Source organism: Rhinoraja longicauda, chromosome 6 (assembly GCF_053455715.1).
Source record: "Rhinoraja longicauda isolate Sanriku21f chromosome 6, sRhiLon1.1, whole genome shotgun sequence".
Classification (NCBI taxonomy): Eukaryota; Metazoa; Chordata; class Chondrichthyes; order Rajiformes; family Arhynchobatidae; genus Rhinoraja; species Rhinoraja longicauda.
Window position 1 is genome coordinate 3392738 of NC_135958.1, and position 21007 is coordinate 3413744.

At 38.1% G+C, this 21007-nt stretch overlaps 1 protein-coding gene across 3 annotated transcripts in view; it reads right to left on the bottom strand.

Moving 5' to 3' along the window:
* Positions 1-21007, bottom strand: part of nfatc3a (nuclear factor of activated T cells 3a) — a 175267-nt gene that overhangs the window by 27256 nt on the left and 127004 nt on the right. For all 3 annotated transcript variants that reach the window (XR_013547361.1, XM_078400364.1, XM_078400362.1), the window contains exons 7-9: positions 17380-17435; positions 16625-16751; positions 8949-9695 (exon numbers count right to left, since the gene is read on the bottom strand). Coding sequence is in view for 2 of the 3 variants with exons in the window: in XM_078400364.1 (XP_078256490.1) it covers positions 8949-9695; positions 16625-16751; positions 17380-17435 (930 nt within the window). In the remaining variant the exon portion in view is untranslated. The remainder of the gene's footprint in view (positions 1-8948; positions 9696-16624; positions 16752-17379; positions 17436-21007) is intronic.

Sequence of the window (21007 nt, forward strand, 5' to 3'; positions counted from 1 at the left end):
TCAAGTAGCACCTCTTTGGAAAAACTGATTGTGTCCATTGATGATTCAACATTTTGGAATAGAAGTTATATTCTAAACCACTCAGCTAATGGAGATACTCATTTCTGAAGCCCACAAGAAACACTGTATTTTTGCCAGCACATAAAAGTATTTCTCTGCAACCAGCCAAGATCTATCTGTTATTTTTTTACAATTCCTATGCGTGTTATCCAGCATTACCTCACATGCTATCAGGACAAGATACACTTTCCAATATACTTTTCCCCTAGGAATACTAAGTTCCTATTTACTTTGAGTCCATAATGTACTCTGCATTTTGCTTAAGTGCCATGATGGTTTGTCCCATTCCATAAATAACTTTACACTCAATAAATGGTACTTACTGGAAAAGTATATGTGGCCTAGAAGGGGATGGGGTCACGTATAGCTCAGATTCCCCAGCTAAAATAGGCAAAAGTCCCAAACTTCATCTTAAAGTGAAATCAGTAAGAATATTTCATTCAAAGTAGGTTTTAAAATAGAAAACTACTTGATATAATTTTTGTACAGCTTTTAAAGCAAATACTTAAACTAAAAACAGTACACAATGACAGAACCGAGCTTTGCCAATGAATTTTGCAACATTTAGCTCAGCACTTTAAGTCGCAATTAATTATTTGATGTAGACTTCTATAAAAAATGTTAAATGCATAGATGTATTTGTAACCATTGTCGTAGATGATAAAGTTACATCTTTATATTGTTAAGACAAAGTTAATTTACACCTTTGCAGTAAATTTAAGTTGCTATTTGGAAATAATGCAAACCAAAATATAACTGTTATGCTTTACATTTTCTTGTTAAAATAATTTCTTTAAAAAATAATCTATCAGTGTTGCAAATTGTGATTCTGAAAGCACTGGGGTTGAGGAGTAGAAGTATTTTTATTACAGTTTATATACAATACCATTATTTGTTTTGCAACAGTAATTGCAGAAACATAAAAACAGATTAAAACTCAGTATAAAGTTTGGACCACTAGTGCTGGTGCTGTACATACATTTCATTCAAAATGCAACTACAGCGTGAACAAAATTCTAGATGCCAAATTGGCAACGCTTACTTTCAAAAGTCATACAAAGATATTTTGACATTACTGTTGATCTGGTAATTTAAGCTTAATACTTCAGCTTGCATCCTTCCTTAGCCTTGCAGAGCTGAAGATGCATTAAGCAAGAAACGACCCTCCCTCCCCCCCCCATCCAACCCCCGTAATCAGCATTATTTATTTTTTACATGTTAATTGTAAGTTGAGTCCAGGTGTTAAGATTGTTCAAATTACAAGGTTTTTTAAAATTCTAGTATATGATATGACAGATGCTGCAAAACATTTTGGTTGACTTCAAGGCTTTTGCACAAGCTATTTATTGCCTGACATACATGCATTTAAAGACACATTTCTCAGAGAACAGCATGACTGGGAGAATGAGCAGCGAGCAAGCTGCTGGAAGTAAAAGAGGGAGGATGACCCTCTACAATGGTAAATATCCATCTAAGGACCTCAGGAAGCAATTTTTTTACATGAACATCCGATTTGGTGTGTCAAAGGACTCTATTGAGCTTCTGCAGTGGAGAGCACATTGACTGGTTGCATCACAGCCTAGTTCAGCAACTTGAATGCCCTGGAGCGAATAAGACCGCAAAAAGTGAACGCTGCCCAGTCCATCACGGGTTCTGACCTCCCCGCCATCAAAGGATTTACAGGAAATGCTGCCGCAAAAAGGCAGCCAGCATCATCAGAGACCCACACCACCCTGGTCACACAATCATTTCACTCCTGCCATCAGGAAGAAGATATAGAAGCCTGAAAACTATAACGAGACGGTTCAGGAGCAGCTTCTCCCCACAGCCATCAGGCTATTAAACACTACAACCTCGAAATAAGCTCTGAACTACGTTGACTTGGGTGCATTAGTTTTGTCTTTTTGCACTATTATTGTTTGCTTGTGTTTGCTTGTGCGTGCGTGTGTGTTTGCGTGTACTTGCTTGTGTATTCGTACGTGTGTTTGCTTGTGGATTGGTTCGTGTGTGTGTGTGCGCTTGCTTGCGTGCGTGTTTATATATATCTGGTATATATCCAGGGCATTCAAGAACATAATTTTATTTCCTCGTTCATTATATTGTTTACAGTGTACTATGTTTACATATTCTGTTGTGCTGCTGCAAGTAAAATTTTCATTGTTCGATCAGGGACATATGACAGTCAAACACCCTTGACTTGAAAACAATGTACAAGACATCAGGCCTTCAATTTGGATATCTTGCCATCTGTGTATTTGTCACCAGGCTTCTTTCACCCCATGTGTTCGCAGGACTCCCTCACACTCTAATTCCAGTGCACTGTTTGAAAGCCTCAAATTTCACCCCCTTCTCCAATTGGATAATTCTTCAATAACTCCAAACTCAATTTTACGCTTCTATCTGCCAAAACATGTTCCTGCCACAACGGCACACCTCTTGAGGAGATAGTTTAGCTTTGAGGAACGCCATCTCATTTTGCAGCCACCTATGGTTTGATGTTTGTTGATCCATTCAGTACACGGAGATTGAAGTCAATGATGAAGGCATCACCATCATGGAAATGAGCTGATGGTAGAAAGTTCTGTATTGCCTGCATTCTATTTAGCAGTAGCAGGTTAATTGCTTATCATTTTATGAGCTTCCATTGTTTAATCTTAGCTATCCCCCCTGAAAGTCCAGTGAATCCTGAAAACTATTTGGACCTTAGAATCAATTAATCAGATTAATAATAAGGCTAAAGAAAGTTTAAGGACATACATTGCCTATAGCTTGTCATCTAAAGGCCCAGTTTTAACAGCTGTGGGTACGCAGAGATTCCCTGTAGCTGCACCAGATTATCCAGTGAAGTATATTTAGATTTGTCTGTGGCAGAGTGAAACCTGTAAGTGGTACAGTGTCAACTTTCACCATAGCAGCAGCCTTCACCTATAATTAGCTCAGATTATTCTAATAGTGGAGCAACAGCTGCAATCTTTTTGTGCTCGCTTGATCAAGAAACATTTGGTAGACATGGGAACTTCATGATGATACAAGAGTGTGCAAATAGAATCATTTTAAGTAACGTAACTTTTGAGTAATGCTATAGAATATTAAATGTGTCTTAATATGTTTTTGCCACTCTCTGAATAGACATTTCACATTTACAACCAGTGTTTTATCAAAATATGCACCGTGAGTTGGCAGTGAGTGGTGCTGCCCCATTGTTCCTGCAAACCTGGCCTGAATTTGTATGTTCTCTTGATGACTGGATGAGCGTCTGGGTGGTCTGGTTTTCTGTCACATCCCAAAGATATGCCAGTGGATTATTTGGCTACTCCTCAATGTGGGTAAATGGCAAAAGCACCACAGTGGAGTTAAAGAGAGGGAATTGCAGGGAACCAACAGCCTCATGTTGTATGCACTACAACACGTTACACCAACAGAAATATAGCAACTTGCATTAAACAGAATATCTAATGATTAAAAATGGCACAAATATATAACCTTGAAACAGATTTTAAGCTATTGGTGCAACTGTGTAGATGTTAGGGCAGCACATTGGCGCAGCAGTAGAGTTGCTGCCTTACGGAGCCAAAGACTGAGGTTCGATCCAGACTACAGTTGCTATCTGTACAGAGTTTGTACATTCCCCCTGGGACCACGTGGGTTTTCTCCGGGTGCTCTGGTTCCATCCCACACTCCAAAGATGGTTTGTAGGTTAATTGGATTCTGTAAATTGTCGCTAGTGTGCAGGATAGAACTAGTATACAGGTGGTTGGAGTGGACTCGGTGGACCAAAGGGCCTGGTTCCTCGCTGTATCTCTATACTAAAGTTTAATTGATTTGATTACAAAAGTGAATATTAAAAGTAAAAAGCTGGAAGAGCCAGAAGAATGAAAAGTTCTGGGGAGTGGATGGGCATATATGCATTACTAAAGAGTGCAATAGGAATAGTATAGGGAAAGTGATATGGGAATTACTGCAAACATGCTGGCATCAGAATGGCAAGAACGATTCCAAATAATGTAAGCCCCATTGAGCTAGGCAAGAAATGAAAGATAATGGTGGAGGGCAGTGACATCATTCAACATAAACTTGCAAGAGCATCGAGAAAATGATAGCACATCACAGCTGGATGACATTTATTAACTTTTCTTAAGATTGTGTATCCTTAGCAGAGGCAAAGACTACTTAATAACACCAGTATTACTGTGAAATGTCCCTGTATAATGCATTCTTTTGAGGCTTCCTTCTGAGAAAAAATTACAAGGTTTGAATTTAGGCTATTGAAACCGTTGAAATTTAAATGTAATTCACAAATTCAAAGTTATAACATTTTAATCCAATTATGCAAATTAAGAGATTAATATTTTGTTTCATTTACGTTGCACAAACGGTATAATTATGTAGATTAACAGTTGGTTAAATGAGTGTTGGTGAATGTTTTTGCAGATAACACTGGATAGTTTGTCAGCAATGTACCAACCACCTTTCAAGTCCTAGCAAGCTTGTACATTATTCACTCTTCACGGCAACATCAGAAAACTATTCTCTGCACCCTATTTGTCTTTATAGTGCATGAAGAAAAAATACGGCAATTGTTAAATATTTTTGAAATTGTATAAAATTGCACATAATTGACAGGCTCAAAATCATATTATAACACAATTCCACAGTTGTAAATTACATCAACCTAAAACATCTTTGAAATAAAAACATATTTTAATGTCTTTGAATATCTCACTTCATGAATTATCGTGGTAAACTACAAGTGAACTTCCAAAATTGAGTAGAGACAAGCTGCACGCTAACAGATGTCACTTTCCTCCTTTGCCTGCAGGGACCCAAATGCTTGCACTTCCCACCTACATTTAATCCTTCTCCATTAACACGATGAGAGTGCTACATAATGTGTATGGAGAAGCCCTCAACTGTATTGCCACAAGTATCGTGGTCCATCTTATCAACATGTACAGGGACGATGTGTCTGTGACGAGTAGATGATGAATGTGGAAATGCCAAAATATTTCATCGGATTAAAGATGGTTTTCCAAGCATCATCTTCATCAAAAGATTACAATTGGTATGTTGAATTCTCTATTCTCAACTGCAGTGCCTTTCATGCCACACGATACCACACTATAGCAGTCCATTTCGGTGCTCAACATTCAACTGTATAAACAAAGATCTGCAACGGTATGCAGAGCTCCATAATTAATTAAATGTGAATTCAGTAGCCCAAAAATAAGCTATCATATACACGTAAGCTTTTGAAGACTTGCATCTTGAAAATATATTTGTAAATGACACTTTCACACATCAAAGCATCAAATTTCACTACATTCACAAATTCTAGTTTTGCAATATGAATAATTGGTTTCTACTAACTTATTAGCACCAAGATTTATCTTTTCAAAAAAGGATTTCTACATTTTCACTATCTTTTTTGCTCCACATGTGCAATGGTGTTCTTGTATCCACAAAGTGCATCAATGTGAGATCATATTACTCTGCAATCATACATCTGTATTTTCTGTAAGGACCCCTGAATAATAATGTGTGAAAATATCAAGCACATTCCCTTATTACCCAGTGCTAGATTAACAAAATGAGCCAAGACGACAGATCAAATCTAAAATCTTAGTCGGTTTAGCTTATTTGGTGATTTAATTGTGAACCATTCGTTTACACACAATAGGAGCATAAATGGAAAAATCAGGTTTATGAAAATAAATAAATAGGACAAAATTAGTTTAAGACTGAATAAATCAAATTCCAATTCTGAACCATGGTATTCTGGAATTATTAAAATGGTTTAACCAGTCATATATTGTTAATTCTGCGTAAACTAAATAAGGCAATTTGATTGTATGATCTCAAATGCTGTAAACTCCTATTTCTATTAAAAAATCCAGGACGCACAAGTTGGCTTGAATCATAGATAATTATCTGGTCAGTACATTAATTTCACAATTTTGATCAAAGGGTGGGGATGGGAGTTTGGAATGGCAACTTCAGAGAACCATTTTTGCACTGGGAAAAGATTGTAGCTGTTGTCCATTAAGTTACTTGAGATCTGTCAATAGTGGGGAGGGCAAGAATCTAGGTTTGGGAAGGGGAGATGAGGACTTGATACTGGACATGTCCGAGTATCATTTTTAGTCTTATATCATCTCATCTGTTATGCTGCAATAAATAAGACATGCATTATTTTGAAGTTGAGTTTGGGACCAATAGTAAAGAAAGGGTCTTAAATGTTTGTAATTATTACTGAAACTATTAGATATTTTAAAATAATTGTGATCAAAGCCCACAGCACATAGCTGTTCCAAATCCGAAAGAGTATATACACACATCAACTATTCTGAAAAACAGATTTTTGAAATGTTATCTGTGGATTAAGGCAATCGTTTCATGGCAACACATTAATTGCTCTGATTGTAAACCAAAATGAGACATAACGCAATTGGTATTAACCTAAAATTATTTTATGCAGCTGCATAAAATGTATATAGGAATCTCTTCATAGGAAAATGAAGTCTTGCCGGACCCACAAATCTTCAGTCTCTCATGCAGGGCTCCTTTATTCATTCACCTACTGACCGTAGAAAAAGTTCCACATCAAGGCAACGGTCAGCAAATGATGTATCAAGGAGTTCATGCAAAACTGAACTTGGTGAGGATTCCAAGAACATAGAAACGAAGAACTGCGGGTGCTGGTTTACAAAAAAAACAGCATTGGAGCAACTCAGTGAATCAGGCAGCATCTCTGGAGAACATGGATAGATGACGGTTTCACAGAGTGCTGGAGTAACTCAGTGAATCAGGCAGCATCTCTGGAGAACATGGATAGATGACGGTTTCACAGAGTGCTGGAGTAACTCAGTGAATCAGGCAGCATCTCTGGAGAACATGGATAGATGACGTTTCACAGAGTGCTGGAGCAACTCAGTGAATCAGGCAGCATCTCTGGAGAACATGGATAGATGACGGTTGGGACCCTTACAGGGATATAGGAATCTAGTAGTCGAACAGTATCTTGCAAAGCAAGATAGTTGTAGCCTCTGATGCCAAATGACATGCTTAGGTTCCTGCAGGGGTTCCTTGCGAAACCATCTTCAATTATTTGATTTCAGATGAGATTGTTAAGCTCCAAGCAACCCTGCAGTAGAAACTACTTAGGTTTGTTAAAGGCTGCAAAATCAGATTTACAAGCAGCAGCTTTATGATCTTCCAAAGACAAGAATAATTCCTTGCACATTGACCAACCATCTATTGTCAAATCCCTAAATAGTAAAGTCTAGAGATTTATCAGCAAGTGAGCAAGATAATGGGGGGAATTCTGCAATGAAGGGTTCAGCCCACCTTCTGTACCACAAGGTCTCTCAGCCCATGAGCGGTCAGGAATATAATCAGATATTAACTGCACACTAAAAGCCCTCAGACTCGGTCAGGTCGAATTTGTAAAGAAAGGAAATGTGGGAGTTTTATCATTAAAAAAACACAACATTTAACTGATCCAAGGTCTGACAAAAGGGATTTATGTCCTTTATCATTTTGACTATAGTAAATAAATTGAAAGATAGCTCAACAACTACTTCAAAAGTGCTTCCTTCCTCTGCGATTTCCAACAAGGAAGAGAATAGCCACTTTTGGGAACAAATTAAAATTTAGTCTTTCAAATTATATACCTGCAATGCTGAATATATATTATTGATCCTTATCTGTATTTAAGAGATCGGAGGCTACAAACTACTTAACCTGACATCAGTAGCAGGGAAAATTCTGGAGTGTATTATTAAGGAAATAGTGGCACAATGAACTGTAGATACTGTTTTACAAAAAAGATACATAACGTGCTGGTGGCAGACGCAGTATAATGTAGATAAATGTGAGGTTATCCACTTTGGCGGCAAAAACAAGGAGGCAGATTATTATCTCAATGGTGTCAGATTAGGTAAAGGGGAAGTACAACGAGACGTGGGTGACCTTGTACACCAGTCACTGAAAGTAAGCGTGCAGGTACAGCTGACAGTGAAGAAAGCAAATGGCATGTTGGCCTTCATAACGAGAGGATTGGAGTATGGGAGTAAAGAGGTCCTTCTGCGGTTGTATAGGGTCCTGGTGAGACCACATCTGGAGTATTGTGTGCAGTTTTGGTCTCCTAATTTGAGGAAAGACATCCTTGCTATTGAGGCAGTGCAGCGTATGTTCACGGGCTTAATCCCTGGGATGGCGGGACTGTCATATGAGGAAAGATTGAAAAGACTGGACTTGTATTCACTGGAGTTTCAAAGGATGAGAGGGGATCTTATAGAGACGTATAAAATTATAAAAGGACTGGACAAGCTAGATGCAGGAAAAATGTTCCCAATGTTGGGAGAGTCCAGAACCAGGGGTCACAGTCTAAGAATAAAAGGGAGGCCATTTAAAACTGAGGTGAGAAGAAGCATTCACCCAGACAGTTGTGAATTTGTGGAATTCTCTGCCACAGAAGGCAGTAGTGGCCAATTCACTGGATGAATTTAAAAGAGAGTTAGATTGTGCTCTAGGGGCTACTGGAATCAAGGGATATGGGGAGAAGGCAGGCACAGGTTACTGATTGTGGATGATCAGCCATGATCACAATGAATGGCGGTGCTGGCTCGAAGGGCCAAATGGCCTCCTCCTATTTTATATGTTTCTATGTAACAGCCAATCAGGCAGCATCATGAGAGGGCATGGATAGGTGACATTTGGATCTGAAGATTCTTTTTAAGAAATGCATTACAACTACAATTTACATAGTGCATGAGGTTAGTAGTAATAAGATAAAAATTTACGAGGATGAGTACTTATGTATGTTTTCTTAGTTAATAAAGCTCTTTTAAACAAAAAAATCTATGTTTAAAATAGGTTAGATTGCTTACCATCATCAAGTGTTATATCCTGCAGTCCAATGGTCTGGAAAGGTAGCTCATTATCCTCTGGCTCTTGTTTAATGTTCAGCGAAGCTCTCTCTGGTGTTGAAAATGGGGAAGGATTACACACGTTGTGATGCGTCAGTGGAGGGGGCCCTGATAGATTGTGTAGCTGTGGTGAAGATTGTCCAGAGTGTGGCGAATGTCCCAAAGGATGAGTTGCTGTTGGTGATGGCGTTGAGGCTGGGCCTGGATTTGGAGAACAGTACATTTGTTGCATTTGTTGACATCCCAGGTTAATTTGAAGTGGACCAACTACATCCGGCTGATAAGATATTCTCTCATATCCCTGGCTAGAAACAGAATTCATGGGAAGACCTGGTTGTCCATTATATATCATGTTAGATTGCATAGGCTGGTAAGAAGGCCCAATAGGTGGAGCTGGTTTTGGGAAAGACTGGTGTCCCAGGGGAACCATGATAGGGCATTCAGAACCCGGGCTAATGCTTCTTGATGGCAGATGCGGCAAACATGGTACTGATGGAGAAATCATCGATGCATATGTTTGCTGCAATGGAGGTCCAAGGATCCTCTGTGAAGCAGATGTCAAATTTTCATGATGTCCAGTATCCGATGAAGGCAGCTGAGATCCAATTTGATGTAGACCAGACATATTAGCCGTGTGTGCAATAGGCAATGGAAGAGTAGGAATCGTGGGTATTTCTAGCTCATCATTATGTTCCCGCTTGATTAAAACTGCAAAGATGATAAAAATAAAATAAGACTATGGATAGACACCTGCGAATGCACCAAATCATACTGAATTGACACCATTTCTCCTTTAATATGGGACCAAAACTTAACAGGTACTCTCAAGTAGAGGCTGTGGATATCAAGTCTTACCCGATGTAAGGTACATAGTTTAAACTGACATTTTAATGCTGTTCTTAATGACTTTGACAAAGGATACAAAGATCCTATGCATTATTAAAAGACTACCAAGAAATCCCCTGAAACAACATCATTAAAACAACAACATGATTTGAATGCCTATTTAATGCTTCTATTGTTGGACTGTGTTTTGGGGGGTTTTTGGGGTTGGGTAATTTGGGTGCCTGTTTAGTGCTTTTATTGTTGGACTGTGGGTGATTGAATTAACATTTTGTTCAAGATGGCCGCGCCGTTGTGTTTGGCTGCCTGCCACTGTATGTTTTTTTTTTTCCTAGTCAGATGTGCAGCACTTTGGTCAACGTGGGTTGTTTTTAAATGTGCTATACAAATAAATTGACTTGACTTGACTTGACAATTGTTCAATTCAGCTTTATTTCCAAGTTGAAAGGTGAGAGATGGAATAAAGTTTTCTAGAACACTGGTGGATGGTTTGATCATATATGAACATACATTTCTTTAAAAATAAGAGATAACCAACAGAAGTCAAATTATTTCCTCTGGAATGTACAACCATATATATCAGTGATTCAAATAAAATCAGGAACCAATTCACCTAATCTCTGTCTTCTAATCGCCCAGGAAAACATTTTGCATCCACTATATCAACAATGATTGCTTTAGCATATTGAACACAATAATATGAATTTCATAATTAATAAGTGCAATTTTACAATAAGTGTTTTATAGTTTGGAATTTAGTTTGCAAATTGAAATTGTGTTCTTTACAATTACATGCTGTTATTGACCATATATTCTATTTCCTATAATTACACAAGGCATTTGTGAAACAAATGTATTGTTGAACTTTAGAATGCTAACTCATAGTGTGAAGACAGCTACTTCATGATTGCACCCTGAAGAAGAATGCATCTGTTTTTCAAACAAACTCTGGCCCACAAGTCACATATGTGTTTAAGAACTAGGGGATCAAAATTACACACGATTCCTAAGCAAATTGCCTCAACTGAATTAGCAACTTATTTTTAGTAGAAATAAGAGGAAAACTGAGCAGATGACTCTCTCTTTAAAGTGAACCCTTTAACAACAACATGGCAGATGCAGTTTAATGTGGATAAGTGTGAGGTTATCCACTTTGGTGGTAAGAATAGGAAGGCAGAGTATTATCTGAATGGTGTCAAGTTAGGAACAGGGGACGTACAACGAGATCTGGGTGTCCTAGTGCATCAGTCACTGAAAGGAAGCATGCAGGTACAGCGGGCAGTGAAGAAAGTCAATGGAATGTTGGCCTTCATAACAAGAGGAGTTGAGTATAGGAGCAAAGAGGTCCTTCTGCAGTTGTACAGGGCCCTAGTGAGACCGCACCTGGAGTACTGTGTGCAGCTTTGGTCTCCAAATTTGAGGAAGGATATTCTTGCTATTGAGGGCGTGCAGCGTAGGTTTACTAGGTTAATTCCTGGAATGGCGGGACTATCATATGTTGAAAGACTGGAGCGACTAGGCTTGTGTACACTGGAATTTAGAAGGATGAGAGGAGATCTTATCGAAACGTATAAGATTATTAAGGGGTTGGACACGTTAGAGGCAGGAAACATGTTCCCAATGTTGGGGGAGTCCAGAACAAGGGGCCACAGTTTAAGAATAAGGGGTAGGCCATTTAGAACTGAGATGAAGAAAAACTTTTTCAGTCAGAGAGTTGTGAATCTGTGGAATTCTCTGCCTCAGAAGGCAGTGGAGGCCAATTCTCTGAATGCATTCAAGAGAGAGCTGGATAAAGCTCTTAAGGATAGCGGAGTCAGGGGGTATGGAGAGAAAGCAGGAACGGGGTACTGATTGAGAATGATCAGCCTTTATCACATTGAATGGCGGTGCTGGCTCGAAGGGCCGAATGGCCTCCTCCTGCACCTATTGTCTATTGTCAAGTCTAGCACAACTCAAAGCAAAGGGGAAATATCTTGATCTATAAAATGTTTAAAAATGAATTTCAAGATCAATATTTAAAAAATCAGTATATTACAACCAGTCCCTAACCACAATAGTTAACTATTTTTGTTAGTGAAACTTACAAATTGGTAGACGCGCAACTCAGCTATAGTAAAGTATGGAAAGAGTTAAGAAAAATTCCAAACCAAAAAAAATTTCCACGCTGTGCAGCCAGATATCAAAAACTTCAAAGCACTGGTAGTTTGATCCCATTTAAACATATCAAATGATTTGTGACAACAAACATCAACAGCTGCGTTCCACATCTCCACCCAAATTATATTTCAAGACATACTCATAGACATCATTTTTATTGGATCATGCATTCAATTTTATAGCTTAGTATTTACCAATGATAAGCATTTTAATATCATAAAATAACTCATTCTCAGAGTATCAGAAATATTGTGATACAGATGAGGCCATTCGGCCCATCTTATTTGAGCTAGTTGAAAAATAACTAGCTAACTAAATTCTACCTTCTAGCAGTAGGTCGCAACTCTAACCACATGCACAAGTACTTTAAGTATTATGAAGATTTCTACCACTATCATCTTTTTAGTCAGCAATTCTACACCCCTACTACTCCATGGCTGAATCATCAGTTCCTTTGAATTGGTTTACCAATTACCAAGAGAAACAGCGCCTTCCCAACACTCCATTAGTCACCCAAAACATGATTAATCTTGATCAAATCTCCTAAAACGTTACCAACCCTCATTTCTCATAGCTAAATATCTAAAACTGTCAAAAAAAACTATTTTGCACTCTCTCCACTGCATTTTTCCTGTTATGTGTTGACCAGAACTGTACATTGTACTTATGCTATGGTCTAAATGATGTTATGCATTCTAGCATAACTGTTATATTCAGTGCCTCAGGGAAAACACTCTTGCCTATTGATTGACCCTGATACATTTAAACACCTCTGGATATAAACGTTAAGATCTGTTTGTTCATTCACAACACTCAATATCCTTCCATTTTTCACATGTTCACTGGCCTTGTTGCACTTTTCAAAAATACATAATTTCTAATTGCATAATTTCCAACAATCTGTACCTCAAAAAACGACACAAAGTGCTGGAATAACTCAGTGAGTCAGACGGCATATCTGGAGAACATTACTCCAGCAATTTGTACATGTACTCTAAAGATACGGCCTGGCTTGCTGAGTTACTCCAGCACTTTGTGCCCTTTTGTGTATTAACCAGCACCTGCAGTTCTTTGCTTCTACAGTCTGTACCTAAGTGTAGTTAAACTTATTGCTTAGTAATTATTTGATTCATCTTTCCTTTCTTTAAAACAAATGTTTGCAGTTCTCTATTCTCATGGCACCACTACACTATAAACGTGAATTAGTGGGGGTGGAGTAAGGGGGGCTGGGCGGTAAGAAGCAGCACGCATATAATTCTGAAAGGGACAAGAAAGGCTGCAGAAGGCTGTTTCAATCTGCTAGAGCATCTCACACAAAGGAGTCCAAGTCTCAGTATAACAATCAGGAAGATCTGAAGAATTATGGTCATATTTTCTGCAATTTTCCCCCTTGCTTTTAATGTCTTGGAATAACTTTCATCTGACCTTGGTGCATTCTCTTTTTTCAAACATGCTAAACTTCTTAAAACGTCCTCTTTTACTGTGCTTCTTCCATTCAAAACTTCGCACTCATCCTACCCGATTAAGTATTTGTAACTACAGCCTCTCAAAAAGGTGCTAGTAAGGCATTAACCAGTTAGAAGCAAAATATCCTCAACCAGATATTAAGCTACAACTTATTTTCTGTAACCAAATAGTTATCAAATGGGAAATATTTCAAGCAATGGTGTTTGTTGAAGGCTTAAAAAAAGTAAAACATCTATAAAAGACCTAACAGCTTTGATTAAGTTTTTTTCCCAAAAGAAACCTATTATTAAAAATTAGTATTTGAATAAACTGGAAAGATTTGGCTGCTCTTCTTGAAATGACGTCATGCCAACACAAGGTTTTTTTTGCACCATTTTCCTCTAGCTTTGGGTGCCATACACCCACACATACTTTGTAGTTAGCAGCAAACAATTTCTGACTAGTTCAAGCCTCAGCTTCTGCCACTTGGTTTAACAGGAGACCGTGGTTTATAGATAATAACTGGTTCCTGCTCAGCAGTACAAGCCACTTCCTGCCAACACCTGCCCCGATCCATCATTGGTCCAGTACATGTTTCTTACAATGAAAACAGGAAATATTAATATTGTGGGCTGCATAATATGCATTCAGCTTTAGTGAAATAACTCATTATTTTATTGTTCCACAAAGAAACTTAGGACATTTCACACACTAACAGACAGAATGGGAAGACTAACTTTTGCCTATTGGATAAGGAATTAAGTGGTTCCCATTTTCCACCTATACTTTGGTACTCCTGCAGCCGACATCTTATTATCAATGCAAATCAGTGTCACCTCACTTGCACAGCATCCCAAAAGATTTTTTGCTCAGTTCTCCCAAGAGACTGGGAAATTAGTTAGTGAACCAAGTTTAAAGTTGACCTTGGGAAATGAGACTGAACAAGCGACTGATGTGTCAGTGGGGAACCACCTTGGCACCAGTGATTATAAATCTCCAGAGTCTGATTTGACAGTGACACTCCTTGGCCCATGCAGTGGTCAAATAGCTTGATGACTCTCACTAATACAATTCATGAATGATAAATACCAGGCACCCTTCTACACATTGTCAAGAAACTCGCTACCAGCATAATTCTAATGCTTTCGATACAGTGTGTAAGCAATTTTACATAAAAATACAAGATCTTCCTGCATAAACTACGGTGAGAGTAATGGCTTGTCTCTTTTGCAAGTATCTTGTATTCACTAATGTTTGCTATTAGTCTAAGGTCTCCCACAAAATACACAACTTAAGACAAAAAAATGTGCTTTCCTAAAAATCTATCAATATTGAATGGAGAATAAATTGGCAGTGAAATAAACAAATTAACTGCTCCCCTAAAGTTTGGCTTACCCATTTTAGAAAAAAATGATTTTTTTTACTGCCAGAGCTTCATAAAATGGGGGAAAACAAACAACTCCAAAGGTTAAATCTGATAATATTTGAAATATAATTTGTCATTTGCAGTCAATCTTTTCTCCCCTACCAAGCTTCTTGCAAATTCTTATCTCAGAATCCTAATTCTTTTGGAACATAATTCAGCAAATAAATAAGACCCTTCTTCAGATCAGTCTTGACCCGAAACATCACCCACTCCTTCTCTCCCGAGGTGCTGCCTGACCCATTGTTACTCCAGCATTTTGTGTCTACCTTCAGCAAATAAAATCAGATTGACTTCTTACTTTTAAATATACAAACCAAAACCTTACGTTACCTGTAAGTGCACAATCATGTCAATTTACTGTAAATAATGAGCTCCATTATCCGGTTCCAGATTTTCCCCATCAAATATCTTTATAGTATCTAACCTGTCAAGCATCTTCCAGATGTTCATTGCTCCACATTTAACACCCACTTATTCTACACACCAAAAAGCAAAGGCCCATTTTGCTCAACCTATTGCCATTTCAGGAATGAATCTGGTGAATCTTGTGTGCTTTTCCCCCAATTAGGAGACCAAATTCATATGTAGTTTTCCAGACCTGGCCTCATCATACCTGACAATGGCAATATGACTTCCTATCTCTTGAAATTCATCTTGCTTACAATAAAAGGTCAAAATACCATTCCGCCTCCTACTTTCTTGTTCTAACTGCACACTAAGTTTGTTTCAAGAAGAACATTCCTTTATCTCGGGCTTCATAGTTTCTTATATAGCAAATTTTAGCCCATTATATTAAAAAACATAACCAAAGAGTTGTCAGTCAATTGCCCACATAAAATTAACGCTGTCACATATTAATGGGCCATTAAAAAAAAAATTGCTTAACGCGTGTCTTCACGTAAAGGGCCCAACAGGAGTTCAAAATAATAGTAAACCCCACAAACCTTCACGTGACGCCATGTGAACATATGGCAAGGATTTCACAAAATGCATGACTCGTCTTCACTGCATTGTTGTACTACAGATTAGTTTAGTTGAGAGATACAACTTGGAAACAGACCATTCCACCCATTGAATCCATGCCAACCATCAATCTATCTATCACATGTTCACATTAGTTCTATATTATCCCACTTTCTCATCAGACTTCAGAGATACAGCATGGAAACAGGCCCTTCGGCCCACTAGGTTTGTGCCAACCAGCGATCACCCTGTACATTAGCACTACCCTACATACTTGGGACAATTTACAATAGCCAATTAACCTACAAACCTGCACGTCTTTGGGGTGTGGGAGGAAAGTGGAGCACCCGGAGAAAACCCAGTGGACACAGGGGGAACGTGCAAATTCCGTACAGACAGTACCTGTAGTCAGGATCGAATCCATGTATCTGGCGCTATAAGGCAGCAATTCTACCATTGTGCCACCCATCCACTCCCTTCACATGAGGGACAATTTACAGAGGCCAATTAAGCTACAAACCCATAGGTCTTTGGGATGAGAGGGGAAATCGGAGGAAAATCCATTTTTGTGGAGAATGTTGTATCAGTATCCAATTTGAGAAACTTGAGCAAACACAGTACCATTGTCTCCTTTATGCTACATTAATTAGTAAAAACATTATTCACTTCACTAGAAGAACAGCTTCAAGAATTAGTACTGAATGAATAAACATTTTTTACTCCAACTCATTGTTGCTGAGAAATTACCCTCTTCCCCACATCTGTGTCTTCAATATGTAACCAAGTGAAATGACTGATTTACCTGGCATATAAGTGAAGCGTTGGGACTGACTTCTTTTTCTCTTCCCATTGCAAACATAAAATTGTACTTGAACTGCAGATGTAACATTTTTATTATGGTAAGGAGGAACTTCAACAACAAGATTAACCTGAAACAAAATAACTTTGAAGAATAAGTTCAAGAACAATCCCTTAGGCTTGAAGTAAAACTGTACATTTTATCCATCATCATCAAGGTGCTTTATCCATATTATGCCATAAAACAAAATTTAAAACTACAAGAACAGTTCATGGAATAAGTTTTGGAGGTGGGCAGAGTTAGAATAAAACTGAACCTATAGTTTTAAAATAATGAGAGAAGCACCAAATCCTTAAATGTACGTTTGGAACATTCAGAATTTGAAATTGTATGCAATAATAAGTTTTATCCACGAGACAAAATATTCTAGCTATAACACTGACCATAATTTGCAAACAATTTAAAAAACTGAAAACCTGCTGAAATTAAAGTCAACATTTGACATCATAATCAATTCCCTCAGCTCTTAAGATAATGAACAGCATTAAAGTCTTACAGCAATCAAAATAATCAATTTTAACTAAAGCTTCAAGTTCCAAATACATTTAGTTTATTGAAATTAGTACAATCAAAATCTGGTTTGTACCTCAAAGACTTCACACAGTTAGCAATTTGGTAAACAATTCAAAATCTCTCGAGGGACAAGAGACCATATGCATTTTAAAAATACTATTTAAATAGAAAATTAAATATCTTACCCCTTGAAATTTCTCCCTGAGAATTTTGCCTTCGACCTCCCACTGAGGACGTCCATCTGAGGGAACACATTAAAATAATAAGCTTTACCTCTAACCAAATAACACTGCATGTATGCAACTGATAAAGACTTGCAATACTGAGCATCCATGTACACTTCACCAAATCTGTGCGCAAGTGAGGGGGCAGGATGCAAAACTGTGTACATATGTATTTGGGCAAGATGAGAAAGTGCAGGTGCTCCTGTATGAACCCAACAACTGTACATCTCCATTTAGTGTGGAGTTAATATTGAAGATGAAAAGTGTATGTGGACAACAAGATGAGGTGCAGTGTAAGAAACACTGGACGGGCAGCTGATGAACATATTCAAAACTAGAGTTGGATAATTTTTCAGATTGGCTGTCAAGAAAAACAGGTAATAAAGTGGACTTGAGGCAATGGATCACTCACATAGGTTTACAAGAATGATCCCAGGAATGAGTGGGTTAACATATCATGAGCGTTTGACAGCATTGGGCCTGTACTCGCTGGAGTTTAGAAGAATGAGGGGGGACCTCGTTGAAACGTACGGAGTAGTGAAAAGCTTGGATAGAGTGGATGTGGAAAGGATGTTTCCACTAGTGGGAGAGTCTAGGACTAAAGGTCATAGCCTCAGAATTAAAGGATGTTCTTTTAGGGAGATGAGGAGGAATTTCTTTAATCAGAGGGTGGTAAATACTATAGCTCATTGTTTTGTGCTTAAGTGTCTTAATTGAGGCCTGATCCCGAAACATTCTAACAGTGCCACCAACTGAATTATTGTTGAAGTTGATTGTCATGCTCAATATTTCTGAAAGTGGGCATATCTGTAACCACTCTACAAGTGAATATTATACATTTATTTAAAAGGATAATTGAGGTGGACATGCTTTGGAGCTCAGGTTTTCCTAATAGAAGAGGCCATGGAAATATGTTCAGCTCATATTTTCAAAGTACTTCAATTAAGCAAAGTTCATGGTTTAAAAACAATGTGTTTTATATTACCCAAGGAATATCATCAGAATTTTGTGTTTCTGAGAGTAGGCAGTTTTAAAAAAGGGGGGCAAATGCGACTATAACTCCAAACAAAAAAGTTTTAGTCTGTAAACAGGCCTCAAGCTTTTGTGATAATTCTCTGGAGGCAAGCGCTCCAAATATGAACAATAAAAATAAAAATGGCCAAATTGATCTGTATATTGTTAATCGTATTAGTTTGTGGGAAATGCAGGTGGAACATATTTATTTAGATTTCATTCCTTGAACATTAAAGTTTGGAAAAATAAACTACATTCAAAAATTAATTCTAAATTAATTTGTAATTTCTATATGTGACATCTGATACAAGATAACATTGTTCTTACAACCAACCTTAGCTTATCCACCGAGGAAAACGTTATCTTTTCCCTCATTACATCCCCTCAAATATCAAAATCAAAGCTTCAGGCCTCTTTTCAACTGACCACATCTTCTGACACAGAGGATTGTGGCGATTTTTCTCTGAACTGCTTTTGCTTTTTGAATGGTTTCCTTGTATTCTAACATCTGAAACAATTCTTACAGTGTAGTACGAGTAGAAACCGTACAAACTTGCACTCTCTGAACCATTTTGTAGTTTACTAGCTTTCTCTCCAGACACAAGTCTATCTATTTTATATTATCTGTACATTTAACAAGTTACCATAAGTTTCTGAAACAGGAGAAGTGGGGGCCAATGCCAATTGCTGAGATAACCAACTCAGCAGCACATTTGTTAAAGGCGTCATGCTTTTTACAGTTCTAATGTAATCTCTATATGATCTAATTGCAGTGCTTCCTCAAATATCTATTTCAGCTCTCCCGCTCTTCACCCCCCCCCCACTCCCCGCCTGTCAGACTGAGGAAGGGTCACGACCCGAACCGTCACCAATCCTTTTTCTTCAGAGGCACCGAGTTACTCCAGCACTTGGTGTCTATCTTTAATACAGGAGTCAGATTTTGCAACGTGTTCAGTGAAGCAATTATAATGCTGTCAGGTGTGACACTACAGCACTTGTCCAACAAGCATTCCATTATTTAGATCGTGATTGTTTTACCCCAAAAAAGCAAAGGAAAAGAAATGGACCAATTTTAAGAGTTAACCGTGTCGAAATGAGACATGATTGATAGATTTTCTAATGACCAAAACGTAATTTTTAAATGTAAGAAACAATGGTATGACATAGTCAATGTTAATGGTACATCAGGGAGCATAACACACAATTCAAGGCAATCCCACACAGCGCAAGATTCTATTTTGTGAATGCAAACTGCAATAAACAGAGGAGTCTATAGGAGCCACTGCCTCCAAAAGGCAACCAATATCAAAGACCCACACCACCCTTGCCACGCACTCATTCCATTACTATCATTGAGAAGTTGGTACAGGAGCCTGAAAACCGTGACCACCAGGTTCAAGAATAGCTACTTCCAAACCATCAGGCTCTTGAACATTACACACTAACCTCAGTAACTGTAATCTTTTATGGACTGCCTTTGTTGCACTGTGGACTTTGCTTTTACATAATATGCTTACCTAGTATGAAGGTTATTTATTTATTGTATAATGATTATTATATATTATATATATGTACGTGTTATTGCATTAACGGTAATGCAAAGCTGCACCAAGTAAGAATTTCACTGTTCTGTTATCGGTACATATGACAATTAAACTCTTGACTTGGAGTCATAGAGCCATATAGCACGGAAACAGGTCTTTGGGCCCATGAAAGTGACTATTAATTAGACCCATTTTTAATAAATGCTCAGGATAATTAGAAATCAAACATTTTTTTGTGAATCCCACAATTTTAGTGCGACTGGGATATATTAGCAGCAGGCAATGTTGTTGTTAGTTTATGAATATTCATGCATATTGAATCTCACTCGAACCTCTTTTACTACTCCCCTTCATCTCCTACCCCTACTTCCCACTGCATATGTTATGGCATTGAAATGCTCTTGCCCAACAGTTTTTAATTCTTGACCTCTGCTTCTCTCCTATCCAACGTGAGTGTATGAAATGCTAATAACTGGAATCATTCTTAGGCCAGACAACAGTGTATTAGAAAGTTAGTTGCACTTTTATGGTACTCAAGCTTTTGTGGTTCACTTTTTAAAATAAAATCCACATCACTGGACACGTTTAATTCTGCTTCACAACTTGTCAAATATGGGCTGCATTCAATTGGAGTCATAGAGGCATGCTATATGGCTCTATGATTCCAAGTCAAGACTTTAATTGTGGCTGCATATGCTGGCATGCATCATACCAGTTCTCCCCTGATCAACATCTCAATAGATCCTTATTGTGCCTTACATGTGACACAGGCTCTTGATCCAAAATGTCACCTATTCTTTTTCTCCAGAGATGCTGCCTGACCCACTGTGTTACTCCAGCCTTTTGTGTCCGCCTTCAACTAAAAAGTCATTTGGACAGGTATATGGATAGAAAAGGTTTAGAGGGATATGTGCCAAACATAGGCAGGTGGGACTAGTGGAGTTGGGGCATCTTGGTTGGCGTGGGCAATTTGGGCTGAAAGGCTTGTTTCTGCAATGAGTGGCTATAATTCTAACTAGATTTTCATTATG